Source organism: Acyrthosiphon pisum, chromosome A3 (genome assembly GCF_005508785.2).
Source record: "Acyrthosiphon pisum isolate AL4f chromosome A3, pea_aphid_22Mar2018_4r6ur, whole genome shotgun sequence".
In the NCBI taxonomy this organism is placed as follows: Eukaryota; Metazoa; Arthropoda; class Insecta; order Hemiptera; family Aphididae; genus Acyrthosiphon; species Acyrthosiphon pisum.
In genome coordinates, this window is record NC_042496.1 from 21,161,729 (window position 1) to 21,181,200 (window position 19,472).

Below are 19,472 nucleotides of genomic sequence, written 5' to 3' on the forward strand. Positions count from 1 at the left end.
ATTTTAGACTAACGTGGGCTTGGTTTTATATAACAGCTGACAAATGGATCCCCTATATAACCAGCTGGGCATGTACAAATTGGTACATGGTTAATTACATTGCACTGTGATCCTAAACCACAAGACCCTGGACACGGATCTCTGCATTTTTCTCTCATGCAAGCCATATTGCTTGGACACTCAGCATGAACAACACATTCAGGTCTACAGTTTGGTGGACTACCAACATATGTTGGTGAACACGAACAAGATGGAGAGTTGCCATATGCTACACATTGAGAGTAAGGTCCACAAGGTGAAGGCGAACAAGGGTTAACAATAACAGGTGTGTCTTGAACAGGTACAGCTGAAAAATAATTAGAAAATATTTATTAATTGTATGATATACATTTTTAATGATAAGTCTAAAGGAACTAATAGTTTATACACTGACCGCTATATATAATTATATTGTATAAGAATTTATTATATAGATGTCATGTGGAAAAACACTTCACTCAAAATATTATGATCCTGTCAGTAGATTTTAAAATTAAATTTTTTTTAAAAACCGATTTTTCATGTATGTTAAATATATTTATTTTAATTACTTTATACTGTAATTAATAATTAAATATTAAATGTCTTAAACATTTCTCAAGTATTCATTTTTTTTATTTAAATTTAATTAACTAAGATATTAAGATATATTTTATATTCTAAACGTTATGACTTAACACATTAACACGATTTTTCTCAGTGGGGCTCAGTACATAATATAATATGTATATGAAATTAAATTTAATAAATGAATAAATAATATGATACTATATTTTACTACTTATGACTTTAGTTAAAAGTGTTAGAATAACACTTATAGAAAATGTAGGCTTTAACTATGTTTTAATTTCTATTTCTCTTATATATTATGTATTTTATCAATATCATACAGTAGTATTGTGTTTGGGTATTATTAACATTTTAGATAAAAAATGATCTATTACTTTTTTTTGTAATATGTTAAAAATGACTTGTATATCATGTAGTCGAAATTTTAATCTATAAATAATTCATTGTTATTATATGATGGACTTACGTTGTATTAAGGAACAGTATGTAGATGGATTACCCGTGTAACCAGAACTACATTTACATATTGGATGATGGTTTATTGTTTGGCAATACGCATTTTGTCCACATGTTCCTGGACAAGGATCTACACATTTTTGATTTATACATGCTTTGTTTTGCACACATTCAGCGTTAGTGACACATTCGGGTCTACATCCAGGCGGAGTTCCTATATAGGATGGTAAACACGAGCAAATTGCTTGTCCGTTATTTTCTTTGCACAAACTGTTTGGACCACACGGAGATGGGATGCATGGATAACTTGGTACAATTTCAACTTCTACACAAAACAAATTTTGTTTAAATTTTTAGTTAGAAAACGATATTTGTTAAAATGCCTTATTAATTCCACTTACGTTGTGGTTGTATAATTTGACAGTATTTAAATGGATCTCCAACATAACCAGGTAAACAAGTACACATTGGTATGTGGTTAATAGTTTGGCATTTAGCATTACTACCACAAGTTCCTGGACATGGGTCTTTACATTTGTTTGACATACATGCTTTGTTAGCATTACAGTCTGTATTAACCATACACTCAGGTCGACATCCTTCGTAAGGATTTCCATAATATTCAGGTAGACAGATGCAGGAACCAGCATTATTTTGTTCTTTACATAACGCATTGGGACCACAAGGTGATGGTCTACAAGGATTTATTATTTCTTGAATTGGTTCCGCTATAAAAAATGAAATTCATATATATATATATTATATAGTTGACAATAACGTTGTATTAAATTTAAAACTATTTATATATTTACCTTGTTTTATAATACACTGTGTGAATGGATCACCATTATAACCAGGTGGACAGCTACATCTTGGAGTGTGACTAATTACTTTGCATATAGCATTTGAAGCACATGAACCGGGGCACGGGTCTTTACATTTCATATTGATACATGCAAGATGATAAGCACATTCATTATTACTGATACATTCTGGTCGACAGTTTGGCGGCGAGCCAATATAGTCAAGTGCACATGAACATGATGGAGAATTTCCATTAACTTGGCATTGAGAATTTGGGCCACAAGGCGAAGGTACACAGGGATTTCGTATTGGTTCTGGTGGTACTAAATAAACAGTAAAATATGAATTTAAATATAAATCTTTACTAAATATTAAATATTTATCTTACATTGTTGTACATAGCATCTAGAAAATGCGTTTCCGGTGAAACCTGGTGGACATGTACAATGTGGTCTATGACTTATAGTGTGGCATTGAGCATTCTCTCCACAAGCCCCTGGACATGGGTCACGGCATTTTTGATTTGAACATGCCCTATTTTGACTACAATCAGAATCAATGGAACATTCAGGATGACAAGATGGCGGTGTTCCAAAATATCCATTAAGGCAAGAACACATTGAATAGCCATTAACTTCTCTACATTGACTGTTGGGACCACATGGGGATGGTTGGCATGGGTTTGTTTCAATTGGAGCTTTATGAATAGATACAAATATATTAGTATTTTAAAATAAATATATAATTATTTTTTTCTTAATACCTTGATATGTTAAACATTCAATAAATGCATTTCCATTCATTCCTGGAGGACATCTACACATTGGTATGTGATTATAAACATCACACAAAGCATTTTGACCACAGGTTCCTGGACAAGGATCCATACATTTATTTCGTATGCATGCTTTGTTTTGAGGGCATTCATTGTTAAGGACACATTCTGGTCTGCATATGCTATAGGGATCTCCTTGGTATTCGGAAATGCACGTACAAATGCCATTATTGCATAAAGCATTTGATCCACATGGAGAAGGATTACAAGGATCCGAAGCTTGTTGAATCGGTGCTAAATTAATGAAATTTTTTATACTTAATGTTATTTGTGAAAAATATATATATATAGTTATGTTTGATTAAAATAAAAATTATACTAAATTTATCATTTGTGTGATACTCACGTTTTTGTTTGATGTAACAGCTCATAAACGGATCTCCAGAATAGCCTTCTGGACAAATGCACATAGGAATGTGGTTTAACACTTGACAATGGGCGTTCAATCCACAAGAACCTGGACACGGATCTCTACATTTCTCTCTAATACACGCCACATTACTTGGACAATCAGCATTAATTGTGCACTCTGGTTTACAATTTGGTGGAGACCCTATATACGATGGGAGACATGAACACGAAGGAGAACCTCCGTAATTTTGACATTGGGAATAGGCACCACATGGTGATGGTATGCACGGGTTTATCGGTGGCTGAGGTTGAGGTTCTGGAGAATCTATATAAATAATTATTTATTTTAGAAATTGTTATTATATTAAAAAAATAATTATATTGAGGTAAATACTTTGTATTGGATAGCAAATAGAAAATGGATCTCCTGTGAATCCTGAATTGCATATGCACAATGGACTGTGATTTACAACTCTGCAATTAGCACTTTGTCCACATACTCCTGGACAAGGATCTACACATTTCTTGTTTACACATGCTAAATTTGTTGGGCATTCTGCACTAGTTGTACATTCAGGACGACACATAGGCGGACTTCCGATAAAGGATGGTAAACAAGAACATACAGCTTGATTATTTAATTCTCTACATTGACTATTCGGTCCACATGGTGATGGAATACATGGGTATATTGGTTCCATTTGAGTAACTAAAATCAAACAAATATATTTTATTTATACGGTTATCAAAAGAATAAAAAATGTCATAACTAATGGGAATCCTTGGTATATATTTTTAAGTTTTTTAACCAAGAAACAAACATTTTAATAACGAAAATCAAAAAAAGGTAACAACTTATAATGTAAAAAAGTATGAGTATTTTGATTGACTATAGAAAATGATTGTACAAGTAATAACGGAATGTTTTATCTGTATCTACGATGAATATTTTTTGAATAACAACAAAAATATAAGCCCCATTTCGATCAAAATCTAATCATTAGCGTCGAGTAAATAATTTCCATTTTCCTGATATTTTAAGAAGAGTATATTAGATTTTAATATTGTTAACAAATTACTTTATCAAATTTGATCTACTCAGAATATGAAGATATATTTTACGGATTTTTCACCAGCTTGTAACAATGAGTATAATACATTTTTTTTCATTTGTTAAAATGGAACAACTGTGATTAAATAAATAAAAATAAAATAACAAACTTACCTTGTGGTGTTATAAAATTACAGGTTTGGTATGGGTTACCCGTGTAACCTGGATTACAAACACATGATGCTACATGGTAAACCACTTGACAATCTGCATTCAATCCACAATTTCCGGGACAAGGATTTTGACACTTGTATTGTATACAAGCTTTACTCGGAGAGCAATCTGTATTAACAATGCACTCTGGTCTACAACCTTCATATGGATTTCCAAAATAACCAGGTAAACAGCTACACGAGCCAGCATTATTTTGTTCTCTACATTGGGCATTTGCTCCACAGGGGGATGGAGTGCAAGGATGTGGATCATCTCTTATTACAACTGCATCTGAAATACATGATTATCGATTAAATATATTAACTAATGAATTGCTATATTTTATGAAAAATACCTTGTTGAACCACACATTGAACCATTGGATTTCCAGTATAACCATGTACGCAGTAACACATTGGAGAATGGCTGATAACACGACATAAGGCATTTTCTCCACATAATCCAGGACATGGATCTTTGCATTTCATATTTATACAAGCCAAATTATACGAACATTCACTGTTACTAACACATTCAGGTCGACAATTTGGTGGTGATCCAATATATTCAGGCAAGCAAGAACACGATGGAGACGTTCCTTGAACTTGACATTGTGAATATGGACCACAAGGTGAAGGAACACATGGGTTTCGAACTGGTTCATCTTCAATAACCGCTAAATTTGTTTTTAAAACCATTCAATATTAATATATTATATATCATATACATCATCACATTATTATTAATAACTTACGTATTTGAGTGCATTGCACAAATGCATTGCCTGTAAAGCCAGGAGGACAGCTGCATATTGGATTATGATTAACAACATGACATTTAGCACTTATTCCACATGTTCCAGGGCAAGGATCTCGACATTTTTGATTACTACAAGCTTTACTCAAAATGCAATCGGAATTAACTGTGCATTCTGGACGGCAAGTTGGTGGAGATCCGATGTATCCAGTTATACAAGAACACATACTTTGTTGATTTATTTCTTGACAAATACTGTTTGGACCACACGGTGAAGGATTACAATAGTCATGTACCACAGAAACTAAAAATAAACAAATGAATGTTAATATAAATTTAAAATTACCAAGCTATTTATATATACAGTATATCCCAGAAGTCCCGTATCACCTTTAGTATCTTCGTGAAAAATCAATATATTTAAATTAAGTTTTTTTACAGTCATAAGTATGGACTTTCTGATTGAATAGCATAGTATTCGATTTTTTTTTTTTTAAATAATTAGCTCTAACTTGGGAAATTTTCGTTAAATTTTAATATTTTTTTTAACTGTTTTATAAAATACTGTCATCAAAATGGCTATTTAAAAAGCTTAATTGCCCAAACAATTTTTTTGATAATTTTTGAATTTTTGAAAAAAAAAACTGAATATTATGCTATTCAATCAGAATTTCCTTACTTATTACTGTAAAAAAACTGCATTTAAATATATTGATTTTCGACGGAGATACTAAGGGTGATATGGGCTTCTGGACATATTGTATTGTGTTATTTATTACCTTGCTGTGGTTGACAGTCTATAAATGCATTTCCAGACATTCCTTCGGGGCATCTACACATTGGAATATGGTTATACACATCACAAATTGCATTATGTGCACAAGTTCCTGGACATGGATCTTTGCATTTATTTCTAATGCAAGCTTTATTTCTAGGACATTCGTCGTTTATTATACATTCAGGTCTACATCCAACATAAGGATCTCCTTGATATTCTGGTAAGCAAGTGCATTTGCCATCGTTACAGTTTGCGTTTGAACCACACGGTGATGGGTAGCATGGATCAATATTTGGTATTTCTGGATCTAGTAATTATACAATTATTTCAGCAATATAAAAATGTTTTTGAGTAAATGTGTAATTCACAATAAAATATTAATTTAATATTTATGTTACTAACCATTTTGTGGTGGTTTAAGCATACATGAATGGAATGGGTCTCCTATATATCCACTTGGACAGTAACAATTAGGTGTATGATTGTTTACAGTACAAATAGCTCCAACCCCACAAGAACCAGGGCATGGATCTTTACATTTTTCATTCATACAAGCTTTATTGCTTGGACATTCAGCACTAATAACACACTCGGGTCTACAATTAGGTGGAGTGCCTATGTACTGAGATAAACAGGAACACGATGGATAACCTCCTTGGTCGTGGCATATTGAATATGGTCCACAAGGATTTGGAATACATGGATTCAATGGTTCTAGTGGAGTTTGTTGTATTTGAGGTTCTGAAAAATAATTAAATATATTATAATTTGTACTTGAATAAAGTTTTTATGAGTTCAAGATTTAATTTATTCTAATAATTAATTAAGTTACTAAAGTTGTTTATTTACTTGGTAGTTGGTAGCATTGAGAAAATGGATTTCCAGTGTATCCTGAAGTACATGTACAAATAGGACTATGGTTAATAGTTTGACAATTGGCATTATGACCACACATTCCGGGGCATGGATCTTTACATTTTTGTCCTATACATGCTTTATCACGATTACATTCAGTACTTATTACACATTCCGGTCGACAACTAGGAGGACTTCCAATAAATTCTGGAAGACATGAACATATCGCTTGACCATTAAGTTCTCTACATTGGCTATTTGGTCCACAAGGCGATGGACTGCATGGATTAGTTGGTTCAATTGGAGTTTCTAAAATTAAAAATAATCATCATTAAAAAATAATGACATACTTATATTTATTGAGAAGATTATTAGTAAAAAATAATTTAATTACGTTGCGGTGGTATAAATGAACAATATCTGAACGGATCCCCAGTATATCCATTGGAACATGTACACATGGGCACATGGTTAATTGTTTGACATTCTGCGTTTTGACCACATAGTCCTGGGCAAGGATTTTCACATTTATTTCTTCTGCAGGCTTCATTTTGTGGGCAGTCTGAATTAACCACACATTCAGGCATGCATCCTCTATATGGATCACCAAAGTATTCTGGTAAACACGTGCATGAACCAGCACCGTTTTGTTCTTTGCATACTGCATTTGAACCACAAGGTGATGGTTGGCATGGATTAAAATATTCTTGAGGAATCGGATCAGCATGTTGTATATTGCATTGTATTATTGGATTTCCAGTATAACCAGATAAACAATAACATTGTGGGGCGTGACTAATGACTTTGCATTCTGTATTCTGGCCACATGATCCTGGACATGGATCTCGGCATTTCATGTTTATACATGCTAAGTGATATGGACATTCACTATTGATTACACATTCTGGTTTACAATTTGGAGGAGAACCGATAAACTGAGGCAAACAAGAGCATGATGGTTGACCTCCAATGTCTTGACATTGAGCATTGAATCCACATGGTGATGGTATGCAAGGGTTTTCATTGAGTACTTCAACTGGGGCCGCTTCTAAATATGTATAATTATTTAGTACAATGAATACTAGAAAATTGTTTCAGTTAATTATTATTCTTACGGATTGGATAGCAGTGGACAAAAGAATTTCCTGTATATCCTGATGGACAATTGCATATTGGACTATGGTTAATAACTTGACATTTAGCTCCTATTCCACATGTTCCAGGACATGGATCTTTACACTTTTGATTACTACAAGCTTCATTTTGATTACAATCAGAATTAGTAGTACATTCTGGTCTACACAGAGGAGGCGACCCAATGTAATTTGATATACATGAACATACAGCATGATTATTAATTTCTCTACATTGACTATTAGATCCACAAGGTGAAGGGTTACATGGATAAACTTGAGCTTGAACTACATAAATAAATACTTAGTTAATTATTGTATTGATTTAATATTATATAATTGGTATATTACTTTCAACTGGCTTGCATTGAAGGAAAGCATTTCCAGACATTTTGTCAGGGCATCGACACATCGGTATATGATTATATACATCACAAATAGCATTTTGTCCACAAATTCCAGGACAAGGATCTTTACATTTATTTTTTATACAAGCTTCTTTTTGCGGACAGTCATTATTTATAACACATTCAGGTCTACATCCCATATAAGGATTTCCTTGATATTCTAATAAACAAGTACATACACCATTATTACATTCTGCATTATAACCACACGGTGACGGATTACACGGATCACTGTGTACAACTGGAATATCTAAAATGTTAAAAAAAAATTTGTATTTCGATGTTTTATAAAATACTGATGTGTAAATTTAATTACAATCACTTACTTTCTTGTGGTTTAGAATAACAACTAGTAAAAGGATCACCAATCATGCCATATGGACAGACACACATTGGTGTATGATTAAGGACATTACATTCAGCATTGTAACCACATGATCCTGGACATGGATCTCTACAATGTTCGCTTATACATGCTTTGTTAGATGGGCATTCTGAATTCATAACACATTCTGGTCTACAATTTGGTGGGCTACCGGTGTATTGAGAAAGACAACTGCATGATGGTACTCCTTGGTTATCATAGCATTGCGAATAGGGACCACAAGGTGATGGTATACATGGGTTCACATATTCGGTAGGCACATATTGAGGCAATGGTACTAAAAATATGTATTACGTAAATATAAAGATATTAGAATGAAAATGAAGTAGTAATTACATGGTATTGGGAAACAGTGAGTGAATGGATCTCCAGTGAATTTAGGTCGGCAAGTACAAATTGGACTATGATTTATGACTTTGCAATCAGCATTTTTTCCACAAATATCAGTGCATGGGTCAGAACACTTTTGGTTTGTACACGCTTCAGAACTTTTACATTCCGAACTCATTACACATTCTGGTCTACACCCTGGGGGACTTCCAATGAATGTAGGCAGACATGAACATATTGCTTGGTTATTAATGGATTTACATTGACTATTCGGTCCACATGGTGACGGATAACATGGATTTATCGGTTCTATTGGAGAATCTAAAAATAATCACAATATAATTTTAATAAAATAATTATAATTTAATTTAATATTACTAAAAACAGAAATGCTATAAGTGGTTTTATAAACTTCCATAAATTCTACTTATTAAAGATATATTTGTACTATATTTTGTATATTAAAAAGAGTTAAACAACTTTAACAATTAAACCCGTCAAAAATTAGAATCAATAATTAACTGACTCAATATTAATTTTGATATCAGTTAATTACCAAATATCTTACATAACTTCATCTTATATCTCAGTCAACTTAACAATAAGATATTATCTTTACAATTTATACATTTTTGTTCTCACGTCTATTTTATTTTGAATATTTTATATAATATTAGAATTGCATAATATTTTTATTGATAATCAATATTGTCTAACCCATTCATGTATATAATAAACTCATTTTATTTTAATACGTAACTTAAACTAAAAATAAATACCTTGTGGTGGTACAATAACTGAACAATATTTGAATGGGTCACCATTATAACCATTTAAACAAGTACAGACTGGTAAATGGTTAACCACATGACATTCTGCATTTTGACCGCATGTTCCTGGACACGGATCTCTGCACTTATTCATCATACATGCTTTATTGGAAACGCAATCAGAATTAATTGTGCATTCAGGTCTACAACTTTCATAAGGATTTCCTATATATTCTGGTAAGCAAGTACACGATCCTGCTCCGTTTTGTTCTTTACATACTGCATTCACACCACATGGTGAAGGTACGCATGGATTAATATATTCTTGAGGTATAGGATCGGCTGTAAGTTAATTTATAATTAATACACAGGAACTAGATAAATAGCTGTAGAAATAATTTTATGATATTATACCTTGTTGAACTGAACAGAATGTAAATGGATTTCCAACATAACCTTGTTGACAATGACAAGTAGGAGTGTGACTTAAAACTTGACATATAGCATTGACTGCACATGATCCCGGACAAGGATCTTTACATTTCATATTCATACATGCTTTGTTATAGGAACATTCACTATTAGTGACACATTCTGGTTTGCAATTTGGAGGAGATCCGATGAACTCAGGCAAACACGAACAAGAAGGTGTGTCTCCTTTTACTTGACACTGTGAATTAGGTCCACACGGTGTTGGGACACATGGATTGCCCACTATTAATGGTATATCAGCAGCTAAATTAAACATTGTTAATTAATTGTTTATTTAAAGCTGATAACTCGAAACATAGTATGTAAATAAATTAAATAATTATAATAGTGCAAAGTAACTATTTATAATAAATTATTATTGTCTGATATATTTATGTTATGTATTTTATGCTTACGAATTTGGTAGCAATTCATAAAGGCATTTCCAGTATATCCCGTTGGGCAGCTACATATTGGACTGTGGCTTATAACTTGGCATTTAGCATTTATACCACAAGTTCCTGGACACGGATCTATACATTTTTGATTGGAACATGCTTGATTTTGTCTACAGTCTGAACTTGAAATACATTCAGGACGGCATAATGGTGGTAATCCAGTATATCCCGTCACACACGAACAAACTGCTTGTTTATTGACTTCTCTACATTGACTAAATGGTCCACAAGGGGATGGTCTACATGGCTCATATATCTCAGGTTCTAAACAAAAAAATGTATATTTATTATTTTGTGAAAAATATATCTAATAGTAAATACATACCGTTTTGTTTTGGACTACAAAAAACAAAAGCATTGCCTAGCATTCCTTCTGGACAACGACACATCGGTATATGATTATAAACATCACAAATGGCATTTTTCCCACAAATTCCAGGACAAGGATCTATACATTTATTTTTTATGCATGCTTTGTTTCGTGGACAATCATTATTTAGTACACATTCAGGTCTACATCCAGTGTATGGATCTCCCTGGTATTCACTTAAGCATGTGCATTCGCCATTATTACACTGAGCATTTGGACCACAAGGCGATGGATTACATGGATCTGAGTAGACTGGAGCTTGAATTACTATTAAAAATAATATATAAAAATAACGATTTAGACATAATATATAAATATTATCAATTACCTGGCTTTATGTCACATTTTGTAAACGGATTTCCTTCATATCCCTCTGGACAAGTACACATAGGTGTATGGTTAATTACATTACATTGTGCACCCCAGCCACATGATCCCGGACATGGGTCTTGGCATTTTTCTCTAATACAAGCTTCATTACTAGGGCATTCAGAATGCATAATGCATTCTGGTCTACAGTTTGGTGGTGATCCAATGTATTGAGCCAAGCAGGAGCATGATGGAGTACCTCCATTGTCTTGGCATATAGCATAGGCTCCACATGGTGATGGTATGCATGGGTTTACATAAATAGGTTCGTTTTGTGGTGGTGGTGGTGGTGGAGGTATAGCATGACAATGTGAAAATGGATCTCCAGTATATCCAGTAGTGCACGAACACACAGGACTATGGTTGAACACCCTGCAGTTAGCATTTTGTGCACACCGATCTTCACATGGGTTTTTACATTTTTGATTAATACAAGCGAGGCTTGCTGAACATTCTGCGTTCAATACACATTCTGGGCGACATCCGGGAGGACTTCCTACATAGTTTGGTAAACATGAACAAACTGCTTGCTGGTTTATTTCTCGACATTGACTATTTGGTCCACAAGGAGATGGTGTACACGGATAAATAGGCTGTACTTCAGTTTCTAAATTTATAAAAAACAAAATATTTAATATTAATCGTTATTAGTTATAACGAATTAATTTCTACTAAAGTATTAATTACGTTGTGGTGGTATGATATGGCAGTATCGGAATGGGTCACCAGTATACCCATTATAACATGTGCATGTCGGCGAATGATTAATAACTTGACATTCAGCATTTTGAGCACATGTTCCAGGGCATGGATCTTTACATTTATTACTAATACATGCTTTGTTGGATTGACATTCGGCATTTACAATACATTCAGGCTTACATCCTTCGTATGGATTTCCAAAGTATTCAGGTAGACAAGAACAAGATCCTGCTCCGTTTTGTTCTTTACAAATGGCGTTTATGCCACACGGAGATGGCTCACAAGGATTTAAATATTCTTGTGGGATAGGATCAGCTAAAAATGAGTGATTATGTATATTATACATGTCCCAGTAAAAAATAATAGCAATATTCAGTAAAATTTACCTTGAATTATTGTACATTCAGAATACGGGTTTCCAATATGTCCAACAGGGCATGTACATCTTGGTGTATGACTTATTACTCTACATTCAGCACTTGGGGCACAGGCTCCAATGCAAGGATTTTTGCATTTCATGTTTATGCAGGATAAGTGAACTGGACATTCACTATTACTTACACATTCAGGTTTACAATTTGGAGGTGAGCCAATAAATTCAGGTAAACAAGAACATGATGGCGATTCACCTTGCACTTTACATTGAGAGTTTGGTCCACAAGGCGATGGAATACAAGGATTTCCAACAGGTTGAGGGATATCAGCAGCTATAATAATTAATATAATTTTAATCGCTATACCATAATAAATATTTAATTATATGTACTTACGTTTTGGGTAACATCGAACAAATGGATTTCCCGTAAAACTGGGGGCGCAACTACAAATGGGACTGTGGTTGATAACTTGGCATTTTGAGTTTACACCACATACTCCAATACACGGGTCAATGCATTTTTGGTTAGAACAAGCTTTATTACTATTACAATCTGAGTTAACAGTACATTCAGGTCGACATGATGGCGGAACTCCCAAATATCCAATGATACAAGAGCATACAGCTTGACTATTTATTTCTTTACAGTGACTGTTTGGTCCACATGGTGATGGATAACAAGGATGAACATCGATTGGTGCTAAAATTAATATAATTAAAATGTATATTAGTTTAATTCATAGAAACTGATGTGACATTATTTTACCTTGTTGTAATGCCGAACATCTAATAAATGCATTTCCTTCTGTTCCTTCTGGACAGCGGCACATTGGTATATGGTTATAAACATCACATATAGCATTTTCACCACAGGTGTCTTTACATGGATTCATACATTTATTACGAACACAAGCCTTGTCTCTTGGACAGTCATTGTTAATTACACATTCTGGTCTACAACCTGAGTATGGATCTCCATAGTATTCATTAATACATGAACATTGGCCATTATTACATATTGCGTTTGGTCCACATGGAGATGGATAACATGGGTCTTTTTCAACAGGTTCTGGAACTAAAACATTATCACGTGGTATTTGATATTTAAATTTGGTTTTTTTTTAAGTCACTTACTGTCTTGTACTGGTTTTATATAGCACGATGTGAATGGATCTCCAATGAAACCTTCACGGCATACACAGTTCGGAGTGTGATTTATAACATTACAGTATGCATCAATACCACAAGATCCTGGACATGGGTCTTGACATTTCTCTCGAATACATGCTAAATTGCTTCGACAGTCATTATTTATCACACATTCAGGTCTACAATTCGGTGGACTACCGAAATATTGTGATAAACATGAACATGATGGTACTCCACCAATATCTCTACATTCTGAATATAAACCACATGGAGATGGAACACACGGGTTTAAGTAAATAACTTCATCTTGTTGTGGTGGCGGTGGTGGTGGAATTAAATAACAACGGGAGAATGGATCACCTTGATACCCAAGTTGACAGGAACATATTGCGTTATGTTTTATAACTTTGCAAATAGCATTTGAACCACACGGTCCAGGACATGGGTTGACACATTTTTGATTAACGCATGCGTGAATATCACTGCATTCAGAACTTAATACACATTCAGGTCTACAACCAGGAGGGCTTCCATGATATGAAGGAAGACATGAACAAACTGCTTGTCCATTTATTTCTTTACATTGACTATTAGGTCCACATGGTGATGGAACACAAGGAGCATAGGGCTCAGACTGCACAACTAAATATAAAATAGTATTATTATATATTAATAATATAACGGAACAAGTATATTGAATTAATTGAAATATTTTCCTTACTTTGAGGAGGAATCAAATTACAGTATTTGAAAGGATCTCCTGTGTAACCATTATAACATGTACACATAGGAAGGTGATTTATTACTAAACATTCTGCATTTGGTCCACAAGATCCAGGACAAGGATTTTGGCATTTATTTCGAATACATGCTTTATTAGATGCGCAGTCTGTGTTAAGTGTGCATTCATATCTGCATCCATCATAAGGATTCCCTTCAAATCCAGGGAGACAACTACATGAACCGGCGCCGTTTTGTTCTTTACAGACAGCATTAGTACCACATGGAGAAGGCTCACACGGAGATAAATACTCAGTGGGTACTGGGTCAGCTAAATAATAAAAATGACAAAATTAAAAAATGTTTCCCAAAACAATTCAAGTCTTTTCAATAAAACAATCAATAATATTATATAATATTATTTACCTTGTTGAATATAACATTGTATAAATGGATCACCAACATAACCAGATAAACATGAACATCTAGGCACATGACTAACTACTTGACATATAGCATTTTGACCACAAGATCCTGGACACGGATCTTTACATTTCATATAGACACATGCTTTGTTATAGGAGCATTCACTATTGCTAATGCATTCTGGTTTGCAATTTGGAGGCGATCCGATAAATTCGGGTAAACATGAACAAGATGGCGTATCACCTTTAACTTGGCATTGTGAATTAGGTCCACAAGGAGATGGTATACATGGGTTACCCACGGGTTCAGGAAGTGCCACTGAAAATCAATATAAAACAATTATATTACAGAAAACATTTTTGAATTATAAAAATTAAATATAATTCATTATGTTTCTGGAGTATTGCATTTGTATTAACTTACATATGGCATGGCAGCGTACAAATGGATCACCAGTCATGCTTGGTGGACAGCTACATATAGGCTTATGATTTATAACCTGGCATTTAGCTCCAACACCACACGTTCCTATACAAGGATTTCTACACTTTTGGTTTGAACAAGCTTCGGTCAAATAGCAATCCGCATTAATTGTGCATTCTGGTCTACACGATGGTGGGCTACCCACATATCCCACGATACAAGAACATACCGCTTGATTGTTCATTTCTCTACATTGACTGTTGGGTCCGCAAGGTGATGGATTACATGGCTGATTAATAATTGGATCTACAAATTAAAAAATGGTTAAATTAAATTTGAAACATTAAGTATTAATATTTAATAACATATGAATATATTATAAAATATATACGTGCACACACCTTGTAATATTGGTTGACATTGAGTAAAGGCATCACCTGCTAATCCTTCTGGACATCGACACATAGGTATATGATTATATACTTCACATATGGCATTGTAGCCACACGTTCCTGGACATGGATTTATACATTTATTTCGGATACAAGCTTTATCCTTTGAGCATTCATCGTTAAGAACACATTCTGGTCTACATCCAGTATATGGATCTCCATGGTATTCAGGAAGACATGTACAAATTCCATTATTACATATTGCGTTTGTACCACACGGAGATGGACTACATGGGTCTGTTTCTACGTCAGCAATAGGAGCTTGGGGTTTCAGATAGCAACTCACAAATGGATCACCAGTGAATCCATCAGGGCATTGACAAATAGGAACGTGATTCAATACGTTACAAACTGATCCAATTCCACATGATCCGGGACATGGATCTCGACATTTCTCTTTCATGCACGCATTATTGCTTGGACATTCTGCATTGATCGAACACTCTGGCCTACAATTTGGTGGACTTCCCGTGTATTGTGGTTGACAACTACATGAAGGATAATTTCCGTAGTTTCTACACTCAGAATATGGTCCACACGGAGACGGCACACAAGGATTTGTTGGTATTGGTTCATCTTGTGGTGGTGGGGGTAACGGTGGAATTAGATAACATCTGGAGAACGGGTCTCCAGTATATCCAGGGCTACATGTACATATTGGTCGATGTTTGATAGTCTTACATTGTGTATTTTGACCACATTGTCCAAGGCAAGGATCGATACAGTGTTGATTTATGCATGCAAGATTTTGTGAACAATCTTGACTGATGAGACATTCAGGACGACAATTTGGTGGACTTCCAATATAGTTCGATAAACATGAGCATACGGCTTGGAAGTTGACTTCTCGACATTGACTGTGTGGTCCACATGGAGAAGGCGAACACGGGTTTGTTGGTTCATTTTGGATTGCTAAAAGTTATCAAGAAGTTATAGTAAATCATTATTGTACTTTTAACTTCTAGCAATAAAGTGCATGCGTTTGGTACAGTTAAGTATGAGGAATAAAAGTGAATTCTATAATATTATATTATGATAAAAAAATAAATACACATAAGGTTAATAATACATATTGAAATAACTTACGTGGAGTTGGAATTATACTGCAATATTTATACGGATCTCCTGTGTATCCATAATTACACGAGCATGTCGGTGAGTGGTTGTAAACGTGACAAATTGCAGATTGGGCACATGTTCCTGGGCATGGATCTAAGCATTTATTTCCCATACAAGCTTTATTTGATGGGCAATCAGTGTTTACTGTACACTCGGGTCTACAGAGTTCATAAGGATTTCCAAAATACTCTTGTAAGCAACTACAGGATCCAGCGCCATTTCGCTCTTTGCAAATAGCATTTGCTCCACAAGGTGATGGAATACAAGGGTTCAGAGTCTCTTCTATTGGTTCTGCTGTAATTTAATTAGCACATAACAGCAATAATAAATATATGATTTTATAATAAAAATTATATAAAATTACAATTTTAATTCTTATATTTATATTTTATATTTACCTTGTTGTATTGTGCATTGAGTGAAAGGATCTCCGATATACCCTGGATAGCAGGTACACTGAGGAGAGTGACTTACTACGTTACATTGTGCGTTTTGTCCACAGGTACCAGGACAAGGATCTTTACATTTCATATTTTTACATGCTAAATGATATGGACATTCTCCATTACTAATGCACTCGGGTTTGCAATTCGGTGGTGAACCAATAAAGTCAGGTAAACAAGAACATGAAGGCGACTGTCCTTTAACTTGGCATTGCGAATTGGGGCCACATGGAGAAGGAACGCATGGATGTTCTACAGGTATAGGGTCTTGAACCGCTTAAAAAAAATAATAAAAAAAGCAGTTATATAAATACATAGTTAAACTATAAGAAATAAAATAGTTGGATACAGATTAGCAAATAATTAAAAAAAAATAATTTAATAGAACTAAATAAAATTGCTATAATTTTTTACTTACGTATTGGATGGCAATTAGAAAATGGATTTCCTGTCTGTCCTGGAGGACAACTACAGATAGGTTTATGGTTATATACACGGCAAATAGCTCCTATTCCACAAACACCACGGCATGGATCATGACATTTTTGGTTTGAACATGCTTCGTTTAAGTTACAATCAGAATTTATTGTACATTCTGGTCTACACGATGGTGGTACTCCTAAATAGCCGATTGTACATGAACATACAGCTTGTCCATTAATTTCTCGGCATTGACTGTTAGGTCCACATGGAGTTGGATAGCATGGATTTACGTTCGTTACCGGGATCACATCTTTTAAATAAGAATGAATTATAGAAACTCGAACTGTATATTTCATATTTATTTTTAAACTCACCTTGTTGTACTAAACAATTGATAAAAGCATTTCCATTCATTCCATCAGGACATCTACACATTGGTATATGATTATAAACTTCACAGATAGCATTCGTTCCACATGTTCCAGGGCATGGGTCTTTGCATTTATTTTTTATGCAAGCTTTGTTTCTGGGACAATCGTTATTTAGTACACATTCAGGTCTGCATCCAGAGTATGGATCACCTTGGAATTCAGGTTTACATTTACAAACACCATTAAAGCAATCAGAATTAGGACCACAAGGCGATGGATTACATGGGTCTGAATACACTGGTTCTGGAACTATATAATTTGATTAGTTTAATTTTAATTGAATTAAATATTATTATTTATTGAAATTTACCATCCATGGGTTTTGGTCTACAATTTTCAAAAGGATTGCCTTCATAGTTATCAGGACACAAGCAAATTGGTGTATGGTTTACTACATTGCATAAAGCGTTTACACCACATGACCCAGGACACGGATCTTGACATTTTTGCTTCATACACGCTTTATCTCTGGGGCATTCTGCATTAATTGTACATTCATAACGGCAATTTGGCGGACTTCCTATGTATTCAGCTAAACATGAACATGATGGATAGCCATTCTGTTCTCTACATTGAGAATAAGGACCACATGGTGATGGAACGCAAGGGTTTACATAAACTGGATCAAATTGTGGTGGAGGGGGAGGTATTTGATAACAGCGAATAAATGGATCTCCGGTAAAACCATTAATACACGAACACACAGGACTGTGGTTGATCACTTTGCAGTTTGAATTTTGCCCACATGGTTCAGGACAAGGATTTGAACATTTCTGTTTTATGCATGCTTTACTCGAAGCACACTCTGAATTTGTTACACATTCTGGTCTACATCCAGGCGGGCTCCCTACGTACGTCGGAAGGCATGAGCAAACAGCTTGATGGTTAATTTCCCGACATTGACTATTTGGCCCACATGGAGATGGTGAACATGGATTAATTGGTTCGATTTCAGTTTCTATTAAAAATAATCATATATATATATATATATATAAGTATATTAATTTAGTTAAAAATGATAATGATATTAACATGTATCAACATACGTTGTGGAGGAGGTATTTGATGACAGTATCTAAATGGATCACCAGTATATCCTTGATAACAAGAACACATGGGCAAATGATTAACTACTTGACATTCTGCATTTTGACCACATGTTCCTGGACAGGGGTTTTTACACTTGTAATTAGAGCATGCTTTGTTTGACGCACAGTCTGTATTCAAAACACATTCCGGTCTACACCCTTCATATGGATTTCCATAGTATTCAGGCAAGCACGTACACGATCCAGCTCCATTTTGTTCTTTACATATTGCATTTGTCCCACAGGGGGATGGTACACATGGATTTAAATACTCTTGTGGTACTGGATCGGCTGAATAAAAAAGTATTATTAATTTAAG

The 19,472-nt window shown here is 34.3% G+C and overlaps 1 protein-coding gene across 1 annotated transcript in view; it reads right to left on the reverse strand.

Annotated features, from left to right (window-relative positions):
* LOC100166039 overlaps positions 1 to 19,472 on the reverse strand; it is a 127,879-nt gene that overhangs the window by 15,608 nt on the left and 92,799 nt on the right. Inside the window, 38 exon segments of the mRNA XM_029491600.1 lie at positions 14 to 346; positions 1,076 to 1,390; positions 1,467 to 1,793; positions 1,878 to 2,192; positions 2,258 to 2,566; positions 2,633 to 2,938; positions 3,051 to 3,764; positions 4,281 to 4,610; positions 4,675 to 4,995; positions 5,074 to 5,379; positions 5,855 to 6,160; positions 6,256 to 6,594; positions 6,703 to 7,017; positions 7,103 to 7,756; positions 7,824 to 8,129; positions 8,193 to 8,498; positions 8,575 to 8,910; positions 8,970 to 9,284; positions 9,743 to 10,075; positions 10,148 to 10,468; positions 10,621 to 10,926; positions 10,988 to 11,299; positions 11,361 to 12,008; positions 12,089 to 12,418; positions 12,490 to 12,810; positions 12,874 to 13,179; positions 13,246 to 13,554; positions 13,614 to 14,270; positions 14,350 to 14,679; positions 14,775 to 15,092; positions 15,198 to 15,503; positions 15,599 to 16,561; positions 16,736 to 17,062; positions 17,167 to 17,487; positions 17,630 to 17,944; positions 18,009 to 18,314; positions 18,376 to 19,023; positions 19,112 to 19,444. Of these exon segments, the coding sequence (XP_029347460.1) occupies positions 14 to 346; positions 1,076 to 1,390; positions 1,467 to 1,793; positions 1,878 to 2,192; positions 2,258 to 2,566; positions 2,633 to 2,938; positions 3,051 to 3,764; positions 4,281 to 4,610; positions 4,675 to 4,995; positions 5,074 to 5,379; positions 5,855 to 6,160; positions 6,256 to 6,594; positions 6,703 to 7,017; positions 7,103 to 7,756; positions 7,824 to 8,129; positions 8,193 to 8,498; positions 8,575 to 8,910; positions 8,970 to 9,284; positions 9,743 to 10,075; positions 10,148 to 10,468; positions 10,621 to 10,926; positions 10,988 to 11,299; positions 11,361 to 12,008; positions 12,089 to 12,418; positions 12,490 to 12,810; positions 12,874 to 13,179; positions 13,246 to 13,554; positions 13,614 to 14,270; positions 14,350 to 14,679; positions 14,775 to 15,092; positions 15,198 to 15,503; positions 15,599 to 16,561; positions 16,736 to 17,062; positions 17,167 to 17,487; positions 17,630 to 17,944; positions 18,009 to 18,314; positions 18,376 to 19,023; positions 19,112 to 19,444 (14,463 nt within the window).